The sequence below is a fragment of the Coloeus monedula genome, assembly GCF_965178545.1.
Source record: "Coloeus monedula genome assembly, chromosome: 1".
In the NCBI taxonomy this organism is placed as follows: Eukaryota; Metazoa; Chordata; class Aves; order Passeriformes; family Corvidae; genus Coloeus; species Coloeus monedula.
In genome coordinates, this window is record NC_138781.1 from 2,590,851 (window position 1) to 2,611,392 (window position 20,542).

The 20,542-nt window shown below is 39.9% G+C and overlaps 1 protein-coding gene across 7 annotated transcripts in view; it reads right to left on the reverse strand.

Moving 5' to 3' along the window:
* The window catches only part of NKTR (natural killer cell triggering receptor), a 38,228-nt gene that overhangs the window by 2,820 nt on the left and 14,866 nt on the right, over positions 1-20,542 (reverse strand). For 2 of the 7 annotated variants that reach the window (XM_082279786.1, XM_082279791.1), the window contains 10 exons: positions 13,789-13,818; positions 12,829-12,974; positions 11,607-11,829; positions 10,905-11,057; positions 9,775-9,862; positions 6,928-7,073; positions 3,029-5,965; positions 2,274-2,369; positions 2,086-2,145; positions 1,114-1,212 (listed from right to left, as the gene is read on the reverse strand). In XM_082279786.1, the coding sequence (XP_082135912.1) occupies positions 1,114-1,212; positions 2,086-2,145; positions 2,274-2,369; positions 3,029-5,965; positions 6,928-7,073; positions 9,775-9,862; positions 10,905-11,057; positions 11,607-11,829; positions 12,829-12,974; positions 13,789-13,818 (3,978 nt within the window). The remainder of the gene's footprint in view (positions 1-1,113; positions 1,213-2,085; positions 2,146-2,273; positions 2,370-3,028; positions 5,966-6,927; positions 7,074-9,774; positions 9,863-10,904; positions 11,058-11,606; positions 11,830-12,828; positions 12,975-13,788; positions 13,819-20,542) is intronic. The other 5 variants (XM_082279789.1, XM_082279792.1, XM_082279787.1 and 2 more) reach the window with 5 other exon arrangements.

The window sequence follows — 20,542 nt, forward strand, 5'->3', positions numbered from 1 at the left end:
TTTCCAGCCTCCTGCCTGTAAGGGAAGCTTTGTAAGTGAAAGGTGAGCATTTCCTAATCCCACGCTGTTTCTCTGAAGCTTCCCAACATAATAAAGCAATGGTTTTTTGAGTTTATTTCCACATTCTTCATTAATTTCATTAATTTTCCCTCGAACACAAGATGAAAGCTGTTTTGTGCAATTGGGTGAGAGTGAAGTCCATTAAGAGTTGGTATAAAGCTGTGAAAAAATTCTTATGAGGAGAGGATGAAAATGTACAGTAGTTTTAGAGACCTGTGTGATTTATGACTAATAGGGGGCATATTAAAAGGTATAAAACAAATCATCAGTGATATTAAATGTATCTCCAACTCTCCATATCTATGATCTCTGTGACATGTGCTCACTTACATTTATATAAATCCCCTGGACTGAGGAGAATAAAATTTATTCTGAACTCAACAGATTTGCAGGTAAAAATATTCATTCAAAATACATTCTAGGAAGTTAAAAATGAAATCTGGATTGCAGCAAAACTTTTAATTTCCCTTCCAGATTGTTTTAAATCCACTTCTGCAGTGTAACCAAAAAGAATTTACCAGCCAGTGGAATTCCCTGCATACCAGGCAGCTTTTAATCCGTAGCAGAGCACTTGATTTAAATCTTAAGAGCTATGTGGGTTTTAAGAAACACTTGATATTATTAAAAAACCCCAAATCATAGGTTGGCAAAGACCTTTGAAATCACCAAGTCCAACGGTTAACGCAGCCCCACTGTCTTCACTATTAAACCATGTCCTCAATGCCATTTCCACAAGTTTTTAACACTTCAATGGATGGGGACTTCACCATTTCCCTGGGAAAATGTGCTAATTTTGAATGCATGCATACAATGAACTGGAAATCAACCTTTCCTTATCCTGGTTGCTTCCCCATCCTCATATTTAGAATGTCAGAACTTCCAACTTCCTTGCTCACACACACGCTCTGATTTTAATTAGAATTTGGTTTAAATTTTTACTTTTGCCACGTGTAGTTCTTATTCTTATGGGGAAAAACCAGCACACTGGCCTTGTTAAACATCCTCTGCTTGTGTTCAGCAAACCCTTGTGCACCAAAGCGGGGTCAGACCCACCTGGATCTCCGGTCGTAACTCCGAGATCTCCGGTAGCTGTCGCTCCTCTTGCTCCTGCTCCGACTCCTGCTGTAGTAACTGTCATAGCTGTAGGACCTGCTTTAAAGGGGGGGAAAAAGTAATTGTGAATTCAGAGTTTCTGGTCTCAAATGCTATTTTAAATGCTGGTTTGAAGTATATTTATAGAAGAGAGATGAGGGGCTGTATAGAAATTACTCTCAAGGATGTGGCGAACATTTTATAAAGGTTTCAACATAACAACCACCTTCAAAATAACAGTAAAAATCTCAAATTTTACTAAAGACAAAGAAAGACATACTAAGCATCTATAAAGTTTTGTGCTTTTTCTCTTTTTCGCAGATGCAGTAAAATTCTTGTTTGCTGCTACTTCTGAAAACAAGCAAAGCAATTCCATTTATAACTCAATTTTATTTAAAAAAACACGAGCAAATTTGTACCTGTAACTGTAATGCCAGGATGGTTTGGTTATTTTCAGCTTTTTGAAGTGTCTTGTGTTGATTTTTGCTTTGATTCAAGTTGCCATCAGGATATTAATATAATAATAATTATATTATAATCATGATATTATAATAACAGATCTCTGGAAGTGTCCAAGGCAAGGCTGGACAGGGCTTGGAGCAACCTGGTCTAGGGAAAGGTGTCCCTGCCCATGGCAGGCAGTTGGAACTGGATCATCTTTAAGGTCCTTTCTAACCCAAACCATTCTGGGATTCTATGAGATAAAAGTAATCTTAAAAAATATTTTTATAAATAAATATGTATTTATATATGCATTTATATGATAGCATATGCAATAAAATATGTAGTCTGCACGACATATAATAGCATCATATACAATAATTCTGTATTAAACTCTATTTTAAAGAGAGATAAACAGAAGTACACTAATACTAAGATGATTTGATGGGTAGCACATTTCTTGCAGAGGTTGTATAAAAGGACAATCCATACCTGGATCGACTGTGGTGACCATAGGAACTGCTCCTGGATCGACTCCTGCTATAGCTCCGACTGACAGAAACAAAAGCACAGAGGGGTTTTTAGTCAACAAAAGCCAAAAGTGCTAAAGAGAGCAGGGGGAGAGGGGGAGCAAGAGGAGGAGAACACAATTGGCACCATCTGCAGCTGGAAGAACTCACCTACGACTCTTGTAACTGTGGTAGGAACTACTCCGGCTTCTGGAGCGATCTCTGCTGTACCAGCCCCGGCTGCGGCTCCTGGAGTAGCTCCTGGATCTGCAACCAAGGAACACCAAGAGAGAACATAACTGAGGAGAAGAACAGCAGAAAATGAGAACCAAAAGAAGCTATGGATCTTTAGCTTTCTAGCTAAATATTTATTCCATACTTGCTAAATGATAGAGCCACTAAGTTGATCCAAGGGCTGGAGCCCCTCTGCTCTGGAGCCAGGCTGGGAGAGCTGAGGGTGTCCAGCCAGGAGACATCAGAGCCCCTTCCAGGGCCTGAAGGGGCTCCAGAAAAGCTGGAGAGGGACTGGGGACAAGGGCCTGGAGTGACAGGTCAAAGAGGAATACCTTCACACTGACACAGATTGAGATGAGATACTGGGAAGAAATTCTCCCCTGTGAGGGTGGGGAGGCCCTGGCACAGATTCCCAGAAAAGCTGTGGCTGCCCCTGGATCCCTGGGAGTGCCCAGGTTGGACGGGGCTTGGAGGATAGTGGAAGGTGTCCCTGCCCATGGCAGGGGTTGGAACTGGATGATCTTTAAGGCCCCTTCCAACCCAAACTGCTCTGTGGCTCTAGGACACAGGACTGTTCAAAACAGAAAACACAGCCTTAAAGAGAAAAACATTCCTCGAAAATATGAGAACTTTCATGTTCTGGAAACTTTCACATTTCAGGACTGGCTGTGGGAGCAGCACAAACTTCTCACCTATACGAATATGTAGAACTTCGGGATCGACTTCTTGAGTGACTGTAGGATATGGACCTTGTTCTGTGTCTGGATTTAGACTCAGATTTACTTCGTGACCTGCTGAGACTCCTGGAAGCGCTGTTGTCATCTCTGCTTGGAGATTCCTCCTCACTGGAACTTTCCTGGTTCCTTGGCCGCCGATTTAGCCGGGCTGTTTTCCTCACTTCATCAAAAAGGGACCCAGGCCTTACTTTATTCTTTGCTTTTATTTCAATTCTTAAACCTGCTGGTTTAGGCTCTGGGGCTGATGCTACACTTTTAACCTCTGTGGTCATACTAATTGTTGCTGGTTGTAAGTTACCAACACCTTGCAAAGGCTTCCATTTATTGTCTATCATATTGCTTTGTGTATTTTCAGTAATTTCACTTTTTAAATTACAGTCTTTAGCACCAGACACAGGGACAGAGTTATCTTCTTGCCTTCCCGTTTCTTTTTCTTCTTTAATATTAATAAAGTCTCTAATGTTGTTTCCCAGTTTGACAGGATCTTTCTCAGGAGTCTCAACCTGTAACTCCTTTTTTATACCAGCACTTAAAGGTTTAGCAGTGAGAATGACAGGAGACAAAACGTCCACATCCACCTTCCCTGGCGAGTTACGATCCGGAGTACAAATCTCCATGTTGTCATCTGTCTGAATAACATCTTCCAGCCCATTCTGATTATTTTCTTCAGCTTGTTTAATCTCACTCTTGCAGGCAGCCACGTTTATTCCTGAGTTTAAAATACCAGCTGAAGTACTCGTTTCAATGGGCTCTTTATTAAGGTTGCTGCGATCTGGCGAGGCCCCACACGTGGTGTTTTTATCTAAAAGGTTTTCATTCACACATGACTTTTCACCATTTCCCATTTTATCTGTGACTATTTCATCCTTTTCATAAACTTGTTTTTTATCCTTTATGTCCCTGCTAAGCTGCTTTTCTTTTTTATCATCCTTGGTAACTGGCTTTTCACTTATCTCATCGTCCTCTTCTTCCCCGAACTCAAGCGGGGGCTGCCAATGAAACATTTCTTTTCTTTTCTGGACTTTGTGTTTTTTCTCCTTTTTGCCTTTCGATTTTTCTTTGGCTTTTTTGGAATGTGATTTTTTAGGGGTCTTTTTCAAGCCATGTTTGTGTTTTTTTGACTTGCCTCGAGTGTCTGCTGAGCTGGAACAAGAACTCTCGGATTCAGAAGACGACAACTGTTTGCTTGTCTTCCATGCACAGTCAGAACCCAAAAAGCCCTCTGAGGAATTGGATTGTTTTTTTATCCTTTTGGTAACACTAAGCTCTGTGTCAGATCCTGAGGTGGCCTCTCCTTCTTCTTTACCAGAGGAGGGTCTGGAATCCCCCCTATTATGCCTTGCCGCTCCTCTTTCGGAATTTGACTCTGAGTCCCATTTGCTACCTGAGTAGGATTTGCGTTTTGTTTTTGCACCACCTCTGGGTTGCTCCGAGCATTTCTCCTTGGCTGCTTTCTTTTTAGAGTGATCAGAAACCCGCTCACCCTTGGCTTTCTCCTCCCCTCTCTCAGAACTTAAGCTATTTTTATCTTGTTTCTCAGCATCCCCTTCTAATGGAAAACGGCCTTCTTTTTCTTGGGCCGCTTTGGCTTTGGCAGAGCGTTCGCTGTCGGAGGAGAAGTCTGAGGATGACAAACTGTCACTCTCCTTCAATCCTTGGGAAGACTCATCGTAGTCCTTTGGATGCTTGTAAGGCAAAGTGCTTTCAGAGCTCGTTTCCTGCCTCAGTTTGAGGCCCCGAGCTTTGGGATCGCTGGCTGTGGATTTCCTTTTGTTCCTATGCCTGTCCTCATCGCTGAGGGAATAGTCGGACGTGGACTCGCTGTACCCTGACCTGTCACTGCGGTATTTACTCGGGGACGGTGACCTGCCAGAAGAAGGAGATTTTGTCCTAGAGCTCGATGGACTTCTAGACCTTGTGTAAGATCTTGAGTATGACCGGCTCCGAGAGGACCTGCTCCTTGACCTCGGCCAGCTCTCCGAGCTCCTGTCACTGCGGCCTTTGGAATAACCGCTCCGATCGCTCTCAGAGCTCCTCTCCTGCTTGCGATAGGAAGAAGAAGTGTTGGCCTCCTTGACGACCACTAAACTGTAATTCGTTTGGGTGGGAATTAAGTGTGTTGTTTTAGCTTTCATCTCCTGAATTCGCTCATATGATGGCTTCCAAGGTTTCTGCCCAGGTTTCCACCTCGAAGGTGGGGGACTGTCACTTAAGGGTATCACAGGGAGGTTTTCTGGGACAACTGGTGGCACAATAACTTTGTCACTGGGCAGTATCACTGCCCGGACAGGCTCAGCAGTCTTGGTCAACTTAGTGTCATTTAACCGTGCTGAAACAGTTCGTGGAGAATTGGGAACAGTTTTTTGCTGCCTGGGATTAGAACTTGACCGTGATCTACTTCGAGAACGCAATGATTTAGAGGCTGATCTTGATCTAGAACTTCTTCTGGAGTAAGATCTTGATTTAGATCTTGACCTGGATCTGGACCTGTAGTACGAGCGAGACCCTCTGCTTGATAAAGACGACGAGCTCTGGTCTTCCTTATCAGATTTAGACCAGTCTCTCCTGGATGAACGTCTGGAAGACAATGAGGAAGAACGGGATTTCCTCTCACGATCACAAGATGATTTTGTCCTCCTGTGGAAGGAATGAGAGGATTCTACATCTGAAGAGGCGGACGTTTTCTTTTTCTTCGTTTGCTTGTGCTTTTTGAAATGCTTCTGCTTTTTAGATTTCTTTTTATGCTTCACCTTCTTCTTCTCTTTCCTGTGCTTCTTGTGATGACTGGAGTATCTCACAGTGCTCAGATCAGCATAACCGTTATGTGACCAAGACCTGGATCTCCGGGATGCACTTCTCTCATCCCATCTGCTTGTACAGGGATCACTCAACCTGGAAAACAAACAAATAAACCCCAGACTAAGTGCAAATTCTTTAAAAAACTTCAGATAAATTAAGTCTTTTTAAACTTAACTTTAAATAAGTTTAAATAAACCCTAACACACACACACTTTGTACCACATAATTGTGTTTCGACTGAGTTTTTACACTGAGTTTAAGATACAGAATTACATCACTATCAAGAGCTATGTCTCTCTAAGAAGTAAACGAGCCAACACCAGCAAATTTTGCATACTGTAGAACCCATGTACAGAGATTTAAAGTTCTAATTGCCTTAATCTGCAGGACTTTGATCTCTACAACTACAGGATCCTTAAACCACATTTAAATACAAGTTTTTGAATATATATCGGTATACAAAAGAGAACCAGTGGAAACATTTGCAATTATTCACTGATGGTTAAATACAGTATTTTTCAGTATTCCTTTTGAGATTTATCTCTCATAATTTGATTGAAGCTTGTATTTATTATCAAGTCATCAGAAATTTTGGAGCGCTGACTTCCATCCATCACACAGTTTGCAACTGCTGAAGGTACAAAAAACTAAAAACAATAAAGGGTTGGTGGATTTGACTGTTTCACTCCAAAGAAACCATGTAATCCACCTTGAGGATAAGGAAATCACTGAATCCTGAAGGTTGGAAAAGGCCTTAAAGATCACCAAGTCCAACCATCAGCACCACCACCTTGTTCAGCACAAAACCACGTCCTCAACTACCACATCCACACGTTTTCTGAACACTTCCAGGGATGATGACTCCACATTTCCCTGGACAGCCTGTTCCAGTGTTTTCTGGGGAAAAAAAACTTCCTAATATCCAATCGAAACTTCCCCCGGCACAACTTGAGGCCATTTCCTCTCATCCTGGTACTCTCATTGTGGTACATCTACACAATCAATCAGGGTTTGTCAAAGGCCAGGATATTTCCAACCTGTGCTAAGGCTCTTACTTGTCCCCTTTGCTCCACTTCTCCCCGCTGGGCGCTCGGTACGTGCGCAGTCTCTGCATCTCCTCCTTCCAGTGCGGAGGGGTCTCGCTGCTCTCCTCATCGTCGGACTCGGAGCAGGAGCGGGATCGCGGTGGGGTGTGATAGCGCTGGGACAGCAAACACACACAGCTGCAGGAAGTGTTTTCTTACAGAACTACTGCATCTTTTCATTCTCAGAGCATGCTGCAAAGCCTGAGAGAGGCCAGCAGCTCACCCAGTTTTTCAGAACATGAAAGGAAGAATCAAGGAAGAGGCCATGGATGCTCTTTTGGAATAACACAATTACTGCAGATAACCACCCTTGTTTTCAGCATACTGAAGCACAGATGTTTCACTTTAGTCAGAGACTTCATGGTTTATAGGAGTAAAGACAAACCCCATTTCAAAAGTTACTGCTGTTCAACTCTTCAGAAATGGGAATCCAGATTAAGTCACTTTAAAGCAACTAAAAAAAGAGAAAATCAAACCAAAAAAAAAATCACAAAAAAACCCCCAAACTCTTTCACAAAAGAGCAATGAAGCTTCACATTTTAAAAATTATGCTTAGGCAGAGCATTTAAGTAGGCAACAAGAGCTACTTGTGAAGCAGAGAAAGAAGAACTCTAGTATTGCTAACTCATTACTTTCCATTACCCAGTGGGATACACACTTAGGTAAATTCTGTGAGGAAATCAGATGCTCCTTGACTCAATAAAAGCACATCTGGATTTGACTCAATTATTTTGAGCCACTTAGAGTAAAAATGAGGGGAAAAAAGTGCTGTCCCCCAGAACAAAATCACAAAGATAAATGTATTGATTTATCCAGGTAATTACAGAAGGCTTTAAGACATACTTCTTATATAAAAAAATAAAATCAAGATAACCTGCCACTCAGAGCTTCCTTATCATCTGAGCTGAAGCAGTGACTACTTAAAAAAAAAAGCTTTTACAGGAGAATGGCCTCAAAGACTGTAAGGGTGTCATGGACCTCCCTAATCCTCACATTTTATGCCCTGAAGTCTCGTGGAACCTACAAACAAGTATTTTGAAAAACATCAATGAACCTCACCTGGACAGAAACCGTGCTAATGAAGATTACTACAGATGGCAGAAAAATGTGTTTCTCCAACTGCCAGCCCTAAATGACATTTTTTTTCATTCTTAATTTTGCTCAGAGGGTGCCAAAATGATGAAAAACAAGACAGAAACCCCAATACCTGGAAAAAGCCAATTCCATTCAGCTTTAAGTGATTTTTCCCCAACTCTTAGTTTACATGAGTATTTCAAAACATTCCGTTTAAAAACCTTCCTTCAGTGGATCCCACAAGTATCCAGGACAAATCCAAGCTGCCAGATGCAAAGGCAGCTGTCCCATTTCATGTCCAGGCTGGTGAATGAGGGTTGGGGCTCAAACAAACACTCCAATACCCTGGTCTACATTACAGCCATCAAAGGTGCTAATTTTGTAGCTTAAATTAATTGTACCATGGGAATCAGTGGAAAAGTACTTCCCAAATCCAGTGGCCATTACATAAGGAAATAATGGTCAGAGGAGTCTCAGTTTAAACCATTCTCATGAAACTTTTAATTAGAATAGATGCAGATATATTCGTATCTGTATATACACTTTTTTTTTGAGGACTTCCACTTGCAGAAACATTCTGGCAGCAAACCTAACCTTGGTTTGGTTTATGGTTACCCAAATGCCACCTGCTAAACTGATCCAGGAAAAGATTCTTGAAGTGAAGAATATGCTCAGTCATGGTAGGCTAAAATTTGTAATAAACCAGAATTAAATATACAAAAAGATTTTCTTACTTTCTCCCCTTTCTACTGACTAAAAACAACAGCACAGCCATGCAGCATTTTGGGCTCTGGATTGTGGATTATCAGAGAAAAGGAAAACTTTTGAATTTTACATCAGAAAGGGCTCCAGATACTCAGGACACAGCTTGGTGTGTTACAGTCCTGATGCTCAGAGAAAACAGCCAGAAAATCCCAGGAGTGGAGAGTAAAAGCTCTTGTCACTCCCCATTACTTTAGAGATGTGAATCTGACTGAAATGGTTTCCAACTTTAAAAAGAAATAATTTTATTCTTATATTTGAAGACTTCTCATAGCTGAGATTTAGGCATTTTTTTCCCCTCAAGCAATCTTTAAGCAAAAAGACAGGAACAGGAAGGATGGAAAAAATGTGTTATAAAATCAACTACCTGTCAAGATTTCAATGCTTTCTACACTGGAATCTACAACATGTAAATAAAGTGTCATACAAAGCCTCCAGGGAAATTCGAAGCTCAAAGTCAGGGAAGATACTCTTGATGCCATGATGATTTTTTGCCTTTTCTTTTATACCCCTGTTATACCTTTTTACAATTCCTGTATTCTTAGTGCTTTTTGCCTGCATTCTTGGCCTTGTTTGTTCAGCTCAGAGACTCAACATTTTAGAGGTTTTGTAGGTAGGGATCAGTGTGCCCCAGACCCCAAGGTCCTCTCCAGAACACATTCTGTAAACTAAGATAGAACCATCCAGGGGAAGGCTCCTTGGGTAGGGGGGCTCATTCAAGCCTCTAATTGGGGAATCTTTGATAGATATGTTAATTAGTAACACCTAGAATGTTATACCAGACCTTTGGGGGTGGGTGCATTGTGGGGTGCATTTCAGTGCATTCCACCTGGACATAGCGCACCTAAAGATCCTTAAAATAAATACCAAGGTAAAATCCCTTTTCCCCTTCTAACCATGTTTGACCTTTGATTTTAAGACCAGGAAAAGGCATCACTCTGGGTGAGAGAAAATAAAGAAATAAATAAAATTGTCACATACTATTGTGCCTCTTCCTTTAATTTTTCGTCCAGATTTAGAGACTGATGGTTTCTGGTCAGTCAGAACTGGCGCAGCATCAAGAAGCTTCCTACATAAATTAATAAAGTATGAACTTACAAGGAACAAAACAATTAACTTGCAATCAGTTTAAGTTAAAAATGAGAAGTATTCGTCATCGTACTCATTCATTTTTAGACAGAATTAAGAATTCAGTGTTTTTTTCAAGAAACAAAGAGAGTTCTGCAACAAAAGGCAAATCAACATGTATTTGTTTTCAACCAAATGTGCAGCCTGATCTCTTGACACAGAAAGAAATGCTAACAATGAACTTGCAAAACACTGTCACAGGAGGTTAACTTGTGTTTGGGGCACAAATCCGAAGACAGCATGGGCACAGGAGTATCAGGATCTCAGTTCAGGATAGTTCACAGGCTCTAAAGCTTTGCTGCTTTCCTTTCAGCTTACGTAGTATCCTCAAAAGTAGCTACTGATCTTTGGGAACATGAGTCATGTTCCAAGGAAAGACTTACAGGCGACTTTACCATTAAGGGAAATTAAAAAACCCAACACACCAAACAAACCCAACACTGATTTTAGAGGTATCTGGCACTGGAATGGATTAGCTCAGCTACAAAAGCAGGGAAATTTGACAGTGGAGGTATAAAACACACTGGAAGTATTGTGACTTGTGACTTCCTCTGTAGAAAAAGAAGAGTATTTTCTCTTATTCTCAAATACTCTAAGTCAGGAAATTCCAGGTGACTGATTCTGAACCAAAGTTTCTTAATCAGTCTAAGAAAGATGAAAAATCACCTCTTCCAATCTCAAGTTTCCCTTGCAATCAAATATTTCCGGTGGTTCAGTGATTACTTCTGAAATTACTCATTAATTTTTTTTAATTGAGTTTAACACGTGATCCTTAAAGATCAGCGAAACCATCTCGAGATCTCACTGAAACCCCCTGGCACAGGTCACAAGGACTATTACAAAGGAAACTGTAAAAAGGACAATGAAATGACCTCATGCAGAATTCTGACACTCCAGCCAGCAGCAGCAGGAAGAGAATGTTAACAGGAATATTTTCATGCACAGTTTTCACCAATCATAATAAAAAGCTCAGAGTTCCTTACGGTTCAGGCTCTACATTGACAACAGGCACATCTCTTCTGAGCAAAAATCTATTTTCAGGCACTGGGGGGATTTCTTCAGGACGTACCACGGGCTTGTCCCTCTTTGTGCTAAGGTCGACTTTGTCTGTGACATCGCTCTTGTCAGAAAGGCTGCTAAGGGAAAGAGCAAGGTGAGAAACCACAATTAGCTGGAAAAATCCCTTTTCCAACTGAATTCCAAGACAAGATGCATCAAACTTAAAGTTGGTTGACCAACCAAAATGTGTTGAACAAGCTATTTTAGGCTAAAGGAAGGATGGGCCACTGTTACTGGAGAGAAAGTTCAGTTCTTGCTTTCCAGAAAATAACTTTGCTTTTCATTTACAACTTGTTATGAAATATTTTAAAAATGTAATCAAATTTATGTACAAATTCTGCAATTTGCCTTAAGTCTCACTTTTGAGCCCGGAATAGTTTCACATGATGGGATTTAGTAATTTCAACATCACTCTTGCTTCTATCTACAAAGATCTTCAATTATTTCATGGAGAACACAACAACAAGCTCAGCTTTAGGGTTTTTTGCCTGTTTGTTTACAAAATCAAGCACCAAACCCTGAACTTCAATAAAAGCATTTTCATATTTACTGCTTGAGCACTTGATGCAAACAAAGCAGAATTCCCCAGATTCCACTGCAATTCTTAAATTTAAGAGACCAGTCACCGTCTTTGGCTTGAGGTTCGCTTGCACCTTGGATCCTCTTTCTTCCTCTCCTCCTTCCTTCGTTTCCTGGACTGTTTGGTTTTAGCTCTTCTTTTCCGCTTTCTCCTCCTGCTCCTTTCATTCTCAGCCTCACTCTCAGATGAGGATTCTGAAGAGCTGGATGCACTGGAGGAGGACTCGGAGGCTTCTGAGTCAGAACAGACTTTCTTCTTCTTCTCCAAAGCTTGAACAGATATTTTCAATTTACACTGTGCACGTGTGTGTGCATGTACAAGCACAAAGCACACAATTTTACAGATGTATAAATACACAAATGTGCCATTTTAGAGGAGCTCTGTGAACTTTTTCCCCAATGAGTTGCATTAAAGAATCATAATAAAAATTCATCTAATTGTGTCCAGTCTAAATCCATGTTTGTATAACACAAATATTTTCTTTGTTTCTTTTACTAAGAGTGTTCTTTGCTTCTTTCTGTATTCTGTCTTTCCTGGAAAATAATTTGAAAGACAGAATACACAGAGAAGCAAAGAACACTTATAGTAAAAAAGGATTAGGTTCTTCTGGAAACAATGCACAGGTTGCAAACCAAAGATTAAGAACAAATTAGTTGCAGGCTCTGTTGTGTATTTTTTGTTTTTAAAATTCTGCCATTTTCTCTTTTCTGCATCCTCACACTTTTACTATGCCTCCTATTGACTTTCTCTAAAGGACATAACTAACCACCTTATCCTTAAGAAAAGTCAAAAATTAAGTAGAAAATGCAAACTTACAACACTCCACTACTTCACAGAGACTGTCCAAACATGTATTTAAGATCACTTATTCTCTATGAAACTTCACGAACAGGAAAATAGGGTTGACCACATATATTGCATACATTAACTTTACAGAATCTTTAAATAAACCTTTGCAAAGTGCACAAAATCCAACTTTAAGAAAAGCACATTTGTGTGTCCCTCTTTCAAACACAGAAAAATAACTTTTCATTCCTTGTTGAGTTTGTCATGTCAACCTCTAACATGAACAGGGGACAAATGTTGAGGCAGAAAACATTTTCCTCTGCCTCGCCTTCCCCTCCTACACCAAGTTTACATTTTACAGGCTCGCAAGAATTAATTAAGATTCTACACATTTACCACAATGATCTTTAGCTGCTGGTGTAATTTTTGTACTCTCTGAGAACAACTTGAACAGCATTAATTCTGGGAATGCTGGCACTCACCATCCTTAGCTGATCTGGTAACCAGCACCCCACAGTCAATAACTCGGACGTCTGCGTAGGGCCTGCTCGCAGTATCAGTTTTGAGGTTTTCTATTTGTTCTATGACTTCAAACCCAGAAATAACCAGTCCAAAGACAACGTGGACACTGCAGAAAGAAAGTATTTACAGAGTACAAAACACCTCTGAATCGCTGTAATGATTTTCCAATTTATTTCAGATTTTAAAAGTCAGTCTGAGATACAAGCATTGAGCTCTTAATGCATTAAGTAAGATTTTTTGAAATGATTTTAAGTTTAACACTGACAACAATGCAAAGATTTTATGCAATGTGAAACAAAGATCTGCTCTGATACCACGTATTTCCCTCAAATCGAAGCAGTCTCATCTCCTCTACAAGGACAGGGTAAACAGATCATAACTCCTAATCCACCCTTCTATTTTTGCAGTTTTGTGCAACAGAGATCAAGAGTCCATCTATAAACGTGACATGTTCTCCCCAGAGAACAAGAATTCATAGGTCTCTACAAACCCAGGATACAATTCCCCCCTGGTATTGCAGGGACAGTTAAAATGAAGGAATCCTTGGTTTTGTTCTCCGGTACCACATTTTTCTTTCCCTCTTCCATTTGCCCATAAATTTTAGGGAGAAAAAGATGCCCCAAAAGAGATGACTATTCAAATATATTAAACTTGACAATTCAAATCCCAGATTTATAGGCTGAGGGCAGCAACCAGTTTTAAAGAAATAATCTCAGGATTTAAGACAATTCAAGTTTTTGTCCAGCTTTAGGAAATAAGTTGCGACTCAAAATTTTTATAGACCTGAAACTTTTGTTTTCCATCTTGCCCCATTGTATAAATCTTCCACAGAATTAAGGATTTGTTTCCCTGTTGTTGTCTATTTTCAATATAACCTTCAAACTTCAGCAATCATTTGAGAAATTAGAAAGGATTCTTACCCATCGAGATGAGGAGCAGGTTTTGTTGTTCTGTTGGACAAACAGCAAGATGGGAAGATGGTAAAATAAAATAAAATCAGGGATTCAGATGAAGTAAAAGAGGAGAATGACACAGAAAAAAAAAAAAAGAGGTGAAGGTAAGACAAAAATAGTGAAAAAATGCAGTTAAATACATGGAATTAACAAATTAAAATTACAGATTATACAAACAGGCTTTCTTAAGCTCTTACATGATATTTGTTTGAAGTTTAGCTAAGTGTGCATACTGAAAGCTGTACCAAGTATCATTTCATGCATGCAGTAAACAATTTCCAAGTAAGTGTCTTTAAATACACATTTAATGTAACTTTATGATTTTTAATCACAGAGAAGATACAATTTGGTAATAAATAATGGGTGACCAGTGGGATTTAAATGTTTCTGAGCTTATTAGCTACTTAGATTGTAAGGCCACTTTAAAGACAGTTTATTTTAAAAAAGAAGAGTTATGATATGTGAGAGATTCTCTGCTTCCCCTCACCTCCCACCACTTCTCACTCCCCCTTTACCTGCTTGGCCTCCTGACTCAGAATACAAAGCAATAGTTCTCTCTTAAGTCATCAAACACTTCAGCTCAAAAAACTCACAGGCTTCTCAAAATCAACAGCAGACATTCTGTGCCACCTACACTTCACTGATAAATACAGATTTCCTCCCTGTTTTTCAGCTTCTCACATTGAGCCTGAATGGAAAATGCAACTGCATTTTGTACAAATCTTTTGGATTCTAATGCTAGGAATCCTTTTCCAAAACCCAAGCAAAGTTACTTCTCCAAGTGAGCCTGAATTCCTGCTGCACAGGGGATCCTGCTATGCAGAAATATTGAGTAAAGAACATCAGAACCTGCTCATATATTCGGGAAGAAATAAAATAGAAATCACTTTTGAAGTTACTTTAATATGTGAAAGTATTCTTCCTCTCTCTCCTCCCAAGCACTATTTTGCTTTTAAAGCCTTCTTCCAATGAACTCCCCTCTCTCAAAATAATCACAGGTGATTTTTCAAAATTTACAGTAACACAGATTTGGTATGAAGAAGTCATTTTTTCACTGCGAGAATAAAATATTACTTCTTAAACACTTCTCTCCCTCGAGTTTTGAACTATTAGCTCACAAAACACTGCAGTGCTGGAACACATCCCAAAAGGTGGAACTGTGAATCAGGAGTGTTTACACTCTTGATTTTTTCTTTTTTCCCAAATGTCAACCAGACCATCCACTTCTGTAATACTAAATAATACAGAAAACTTCTTTGCGTTAACACAGGGGAATAAATGCTATTAATACAACATTAAATTTCTCAATAGCAGTGGGTGTTCTTTGATTTTCCCTTGCTAACACAGCATATTGCTACAAAGAGAAAAACCCTTACAGCTTCTGAAGTTCTTGAAGCAAGAGTTAACTGCATTAACAACCTGCTGTTAAGTAAACAGTTTAAGTGGGTTTAATTATAAAGCTGATTTAAAGGGGTGAATAAAACAGAAGTGGGTTACTTCAATGAAACCAATAGTATTGAAGACTTAGTGTTTAGAATTAGCTGGAAACAGCAATAGGCTCAAACCCAGGCTGGGGAGGCTGCAGGTGCTCCTGCCATACTGCAGCAGCATTTGAGACCAATTAAGCAAATTACCTAAGCAGGAACTGCCTTTAGACTGGTCCTTACTGAGCAGAGAAAGGGAGGGTTGGTGCATTAAAACCCATGCAGAGGCTTCTCCACTCCCCTGGCAATTTGAGAGATAAATGGACAGGGTTTCTCTCCTTGTTCACCCAGTGAGAACACGAGGAGGAGCTTCATCCCAAAGGAAAACCTTTCCGATGCACGACAAGGAGCTGGGTGACTGAACAATCTCCTCTGGGAATCAGAAACCCAAATCCTTGTTGTGCTTTTGAAAGTTTTCTCACCTCACTGCAAGGGCTGTGACCCAACATTTAATCTGCAAAGGTGCACTTTAAAAGAGCATTTCAAGCTTTCCTGCATCAATCCTTGAATATTTGCTTTGGCTTCAGAACTTAACCACAAGCAAACCTACCTCCTGTCTTGGCACTATGGAAACCTAGAGTCATGATGAGTTCATCCGCCAAAGTAATATTTTATTAGAATGTTTCTATTCAGAGCTCTTGTAATTTAAACCATTCCAAATCTACCTTATAATAGATACTGTTATGCAAGTTATTTACAGAAGGACAAATCCCTTTCTTCACTCAAGTTTAAAGTGGTTTAAGATCCTGCTGAAGAGAAAAATCATCTTTTTGATAAAAGCACTTTCTCACCCACCCCACCCCAAAGAACCTCAGGCCTAACAAAGGGTTCAATGCACATAACAATATGATCAGAAAAACAAGAAAGATAAAAACAGAAAGAAAAGGAAAGGACACAGCCTTAGAGGAATGAGACATTACCTTTGGAGCGCACGATGTAACACTGTTTCTGTAAATTTTACACAAAAATGGCAGAAATAAATTGTAATACATTTTCAGACAAAACTGAGTCTATGTTTTATTAAATACAAGTTTAAAATTAATATTAATCAAGTTGTATGCAGAACAAGGATGCCTAAAAGAGGGCTCTAAATTTTCTTTAGAATACAAGGTACTTTGAAAACTAAAGTTCTCCTTAAAAACAAAAAAGAAAACTCCAGACAAAACCTGCTTGCAAAACTACTGCAAAAACAAACAGTTAGAAAGAGAACGCCCCCACTCCCCGCTAGGTCTCAATCCAGCAAAAAATGCCCAACTTTAAGCAGATGAATAACCAATTTCTGTGGTTTATTCACATGCTTGCAGGGGTTCAAAGGCTCTGCTGAATCCACTCCTAAGCAGACACTTCCCAAGCTAGCACACAAACATTTGGATTCACAAAGGAAATGTGTACAGCCAGGAAATTCACAACTTCAGACATTTCCTAATTAGCTGACATCTTCCTCCTACAATGAAGCTTTTCTACAACTAAGAAAAATCAGTGTTTTCTCTAAAATATGTGCATTGATTGCTTCTGTTCAGAATTTTAGAACAAAAACCTGCAGGTGCAAAAGCCCAAACACCTGCAGCAGCTGATACTGGATCTGTCCTCTGGTGTAATTCTGAGCAGCAGCAATGTTTTAAAACCATATTATCAGTTCAGCTTATCCATAGCATCCCCCCAAACTATTAGTGATTAATTATCTCTGCATAGCCAAGCACTGAAATGATCTTTTTGTTTCTGATTACACAGAAAAGTGTCCTGGGAATGTTTTCACTCTTCCATAAACTTTTGATCAAGGCAATGGGACCTGCTTGTGTGAGAAGTGCACGTGTACCAATAATGCTCAAAGATAATGCAACATCAGCCCCTTCCATCTGACATTTTTGCATTGTTGTATTAGTCAACTGTTCAATAATTAGCTCAAAGGTATTTCTATCACAGTAAAAAAAGGAAATTATTAACTGTTGATTAGAAAAATACCTCGTTTGGGACACCAAAAAGATATTAACTACTTTTAATGCGCTGGTAACACTGAGAAATAATTCGTAAAATGAAAACAAGAGCCCTCATAAATGATTTTATCCTTCATTGAGCAGATCAAAGTGGTTCCTTTGTTTCAATTTATGAACTGGGCATGGCATCACACATTAAAACATTTTTAAAACAAAAAATCCTATTTAATTCTGAGCAAGAAAGCAGAGCTTGAGAGACACATTAAACCAACAACACCCTCAACAAGGAGAAAAAGAAATCTGTCAGTAATAGGAAATCAGACTCAAGTTTTAAATAGCTGTGGAACACAGAGGCAAGAACTCCAAGCATTTGCACTGATAAGGAACAGAATCTGGGACTCCTCTTTAGGTTGCACTAAGGGCTTATTCCTCAGCAAACTCCACAGCTAAACAAGTAAATAATTATTACACAAAACTTCCCTCCTTTAACAAAGAGGTTACTTTGTTTTGCTTCCTATTGCTGCTTTACTCTTCCTTCTGCACGGGCACTTCTGGTTTGCTACAAATGTAGCCTGGCAGATTTGGTGTGACAGCGGAAGCACAGCTGAGCCCGTGGGAGGATCAGGAGTCTCATTAATGTTACTTTATCCACTCATTTTCACCAGAATAGCACTATTTTGTACTGTGAATTTCCTCACTGGCAGGTTGGGAATGGCCACAGCCATGATGGAATGGCTCTAAAGAGACAAGATATTCCCAGATCAGCTCAACTGAGAAGGGAGCACATGGCTCCAGAAGAACATCACCCAAAGTACAACAGCCACTGAGCTGCAATATCCAGAACAGCCCAAATATCCCCAATCTGACCCTAAATCAGAGCCCTGAGGACATCATCTCTATCTGTGCATTGCTCTAGATGTACTCCCCTCAATAACTGCTACTGATGTTGGCAGCAGCAATTCAAAGCAGCTACTGGATATGGAAAAAGAAAAGATGATTCTGCTCACTCCCTGTCCATCTCTGCCCCATCCTAGGGATTCCATATCTCAGTACCCACACGGAAACAGGGCAGTTACAGATTAACATCCCCAGATGGTGTTTAGAACACTTGCAAAATCACTGAGGGTTCTCCAGGAAGTTATTCACAGAAAAAAATCAGAGTGGGGCTCCCTGAAAACACAAATAGCCAGTTTATAAGCTGGTGCCTGACAACTCTCTTCAACACAAGCCTGCAACAAACTGCTACAAACCTTTGGGTAAAGAAAACTGAAACTGCAGCATTTCACAAATCTGAAGGGATTCTCTCTGTATCCTTGTTACTGGACTGCAATATGCTGTGCTCCTCCAGAGCAGGAAATGTTTCTCAGGCACATGAGAACAGACTTGGCCTATTTACAGCACATGTGCATGGAACTCACAAGCCTCCCTCAGCTACACATTCTCCTTCCCACCCAACTGCTGCTCCTACTCAAGTAAGGGGAAAAAAAACTGTGGGGAAAAAAATCAGTCCACAAGCATTAAACCCAGCAGTTCACAGACACACTTCTGACTCCCCTTTCTACCTCTGCACTTTGCCCCTCTCCACCACTGCTCTGATTTCAGTCCATGTTTCTTCCTGGAGCTTCCTAACAACACTTCCACTGTCTTTTCCATGCTCAGTTCTCATTGTTGCTTATAAATCCTCCAAGCTCTTTCATGCCAGAGAAATTCCTGACTGATCCAAGAAACACGATGATTTTTTAGGATGGGTCAGATGCCTGTTTCCTTTAAGATTAGTCTGGAGATTCTGTTTTAAGTAAAACTGACCACTTTAAATCAACTTTTAGCAACTTTCAGGCATTGCAGAGCCTTGTTGTGCCCGGCTTGTTAGTGCAATTTGCCAAAGAGACATTTGCTGCCTGATTACTTTCTGTAAAGACTCATTATTCCAAGTACAACTTTTCTGTGATGAACAGGGAATTCTGATGAATTAACAAAACTGTTATAGTCAGGATCCTTGCTTTTACTTTAGCCCTACTTGGACAAACTGTTATATGAAAGAAAATAATTTATTTGCACTCCTTATCTGCTCCATCAGATGTGTACAAGATACAGAGTTCTCATCCCTGAGGTGATCTGTGAAAACAAATGCAGAGCTCTAAAGAAGCTCAGATGAACTATTCCCTTTTCTATAAATTTAATCAATGAAATTAAATATATACAAGTATTTTAAAAAAATCTGAAGGCTACCACTGAAGGTTGCCTTTTACACACTTTTCAAGTTAAACATTTCAAGAACATTTTTCCTAATGATAAACTACAGAGAAACTGAGCATTACTCGGGAGTATAAAAACCCACATTTTAATTTCAGCTTAAAGTGTAAAGGAAGACAGTATTTTATTGAAGAAAAGCTCTGTAGATGCACTGTATATTCCCTAAAGTAATCAGAGAATTGCCACCCAACAAGACTAACTGCTTTAATAAACTGCATTTTAAAGTGAAGGCAGAAGCTGCCTAGATAAAACCTTTAGCAGCTGTTTCCCACTTGGAGTCCTGATTCTCTTCCCTGGCTCCAGAGCAGGCAGGCCCCTTTTCAGACATTACAGGATACCCCAGAAATCTGCATGGGCAGGCAGGTAAGGCAAGAGCTCCAGAGCATCCTCATCCTGAAGGCCATGGAGGACACCCCAGGAGACTCAAACCAGCTTTGGATTCCTGCAGGCAGCTCAGGTGAGTCCAGCTCACACGGAAATTCTTACGTTTCTTACTCTGCCTCAATTCCCACTGAACTCGCACTTCTCCTTAGAGGGATTTTATGAAAAAAACCAGAATTCTTCAAGAAATCTGCATCTTTCAAAATACTTCTGTATTTGATGAAAGTGCTTTTAAATAATCTTCATTTACTGTCCTGTATTAAATATAATTTAGTATCCAACACAACCTTGGGTTGTTTTGGTGTGTGGGGAGAGACCACGTGTTTAATCTAATTGAACAAGCTGAGCCTACCAAGCATCAGGGAAAGAAGATGACTTTGGAATCAAATGCAGGAGAGAAAAGAAACTTTAGAGCCCTCAAATGACAGCTGCTTGACTGATGTGACATCATTAGGTTTTCACGTTTCACGTTCAGATAAGCTTAAAAAATGGAAAATTATGGCAAGAAGCCCAAAGGCAAGTCATGGAGTAAAAAATAATGAAGCAATGCCTTCAGAGAGCTCGTTAAGCCATGGATTTGTATTTATATAAACTGTTTTCCATATTAATGTGCACACATATCCTTTCAAATTTATTGTAATGAAGCACAACATCTAAAATTTCCTTTGA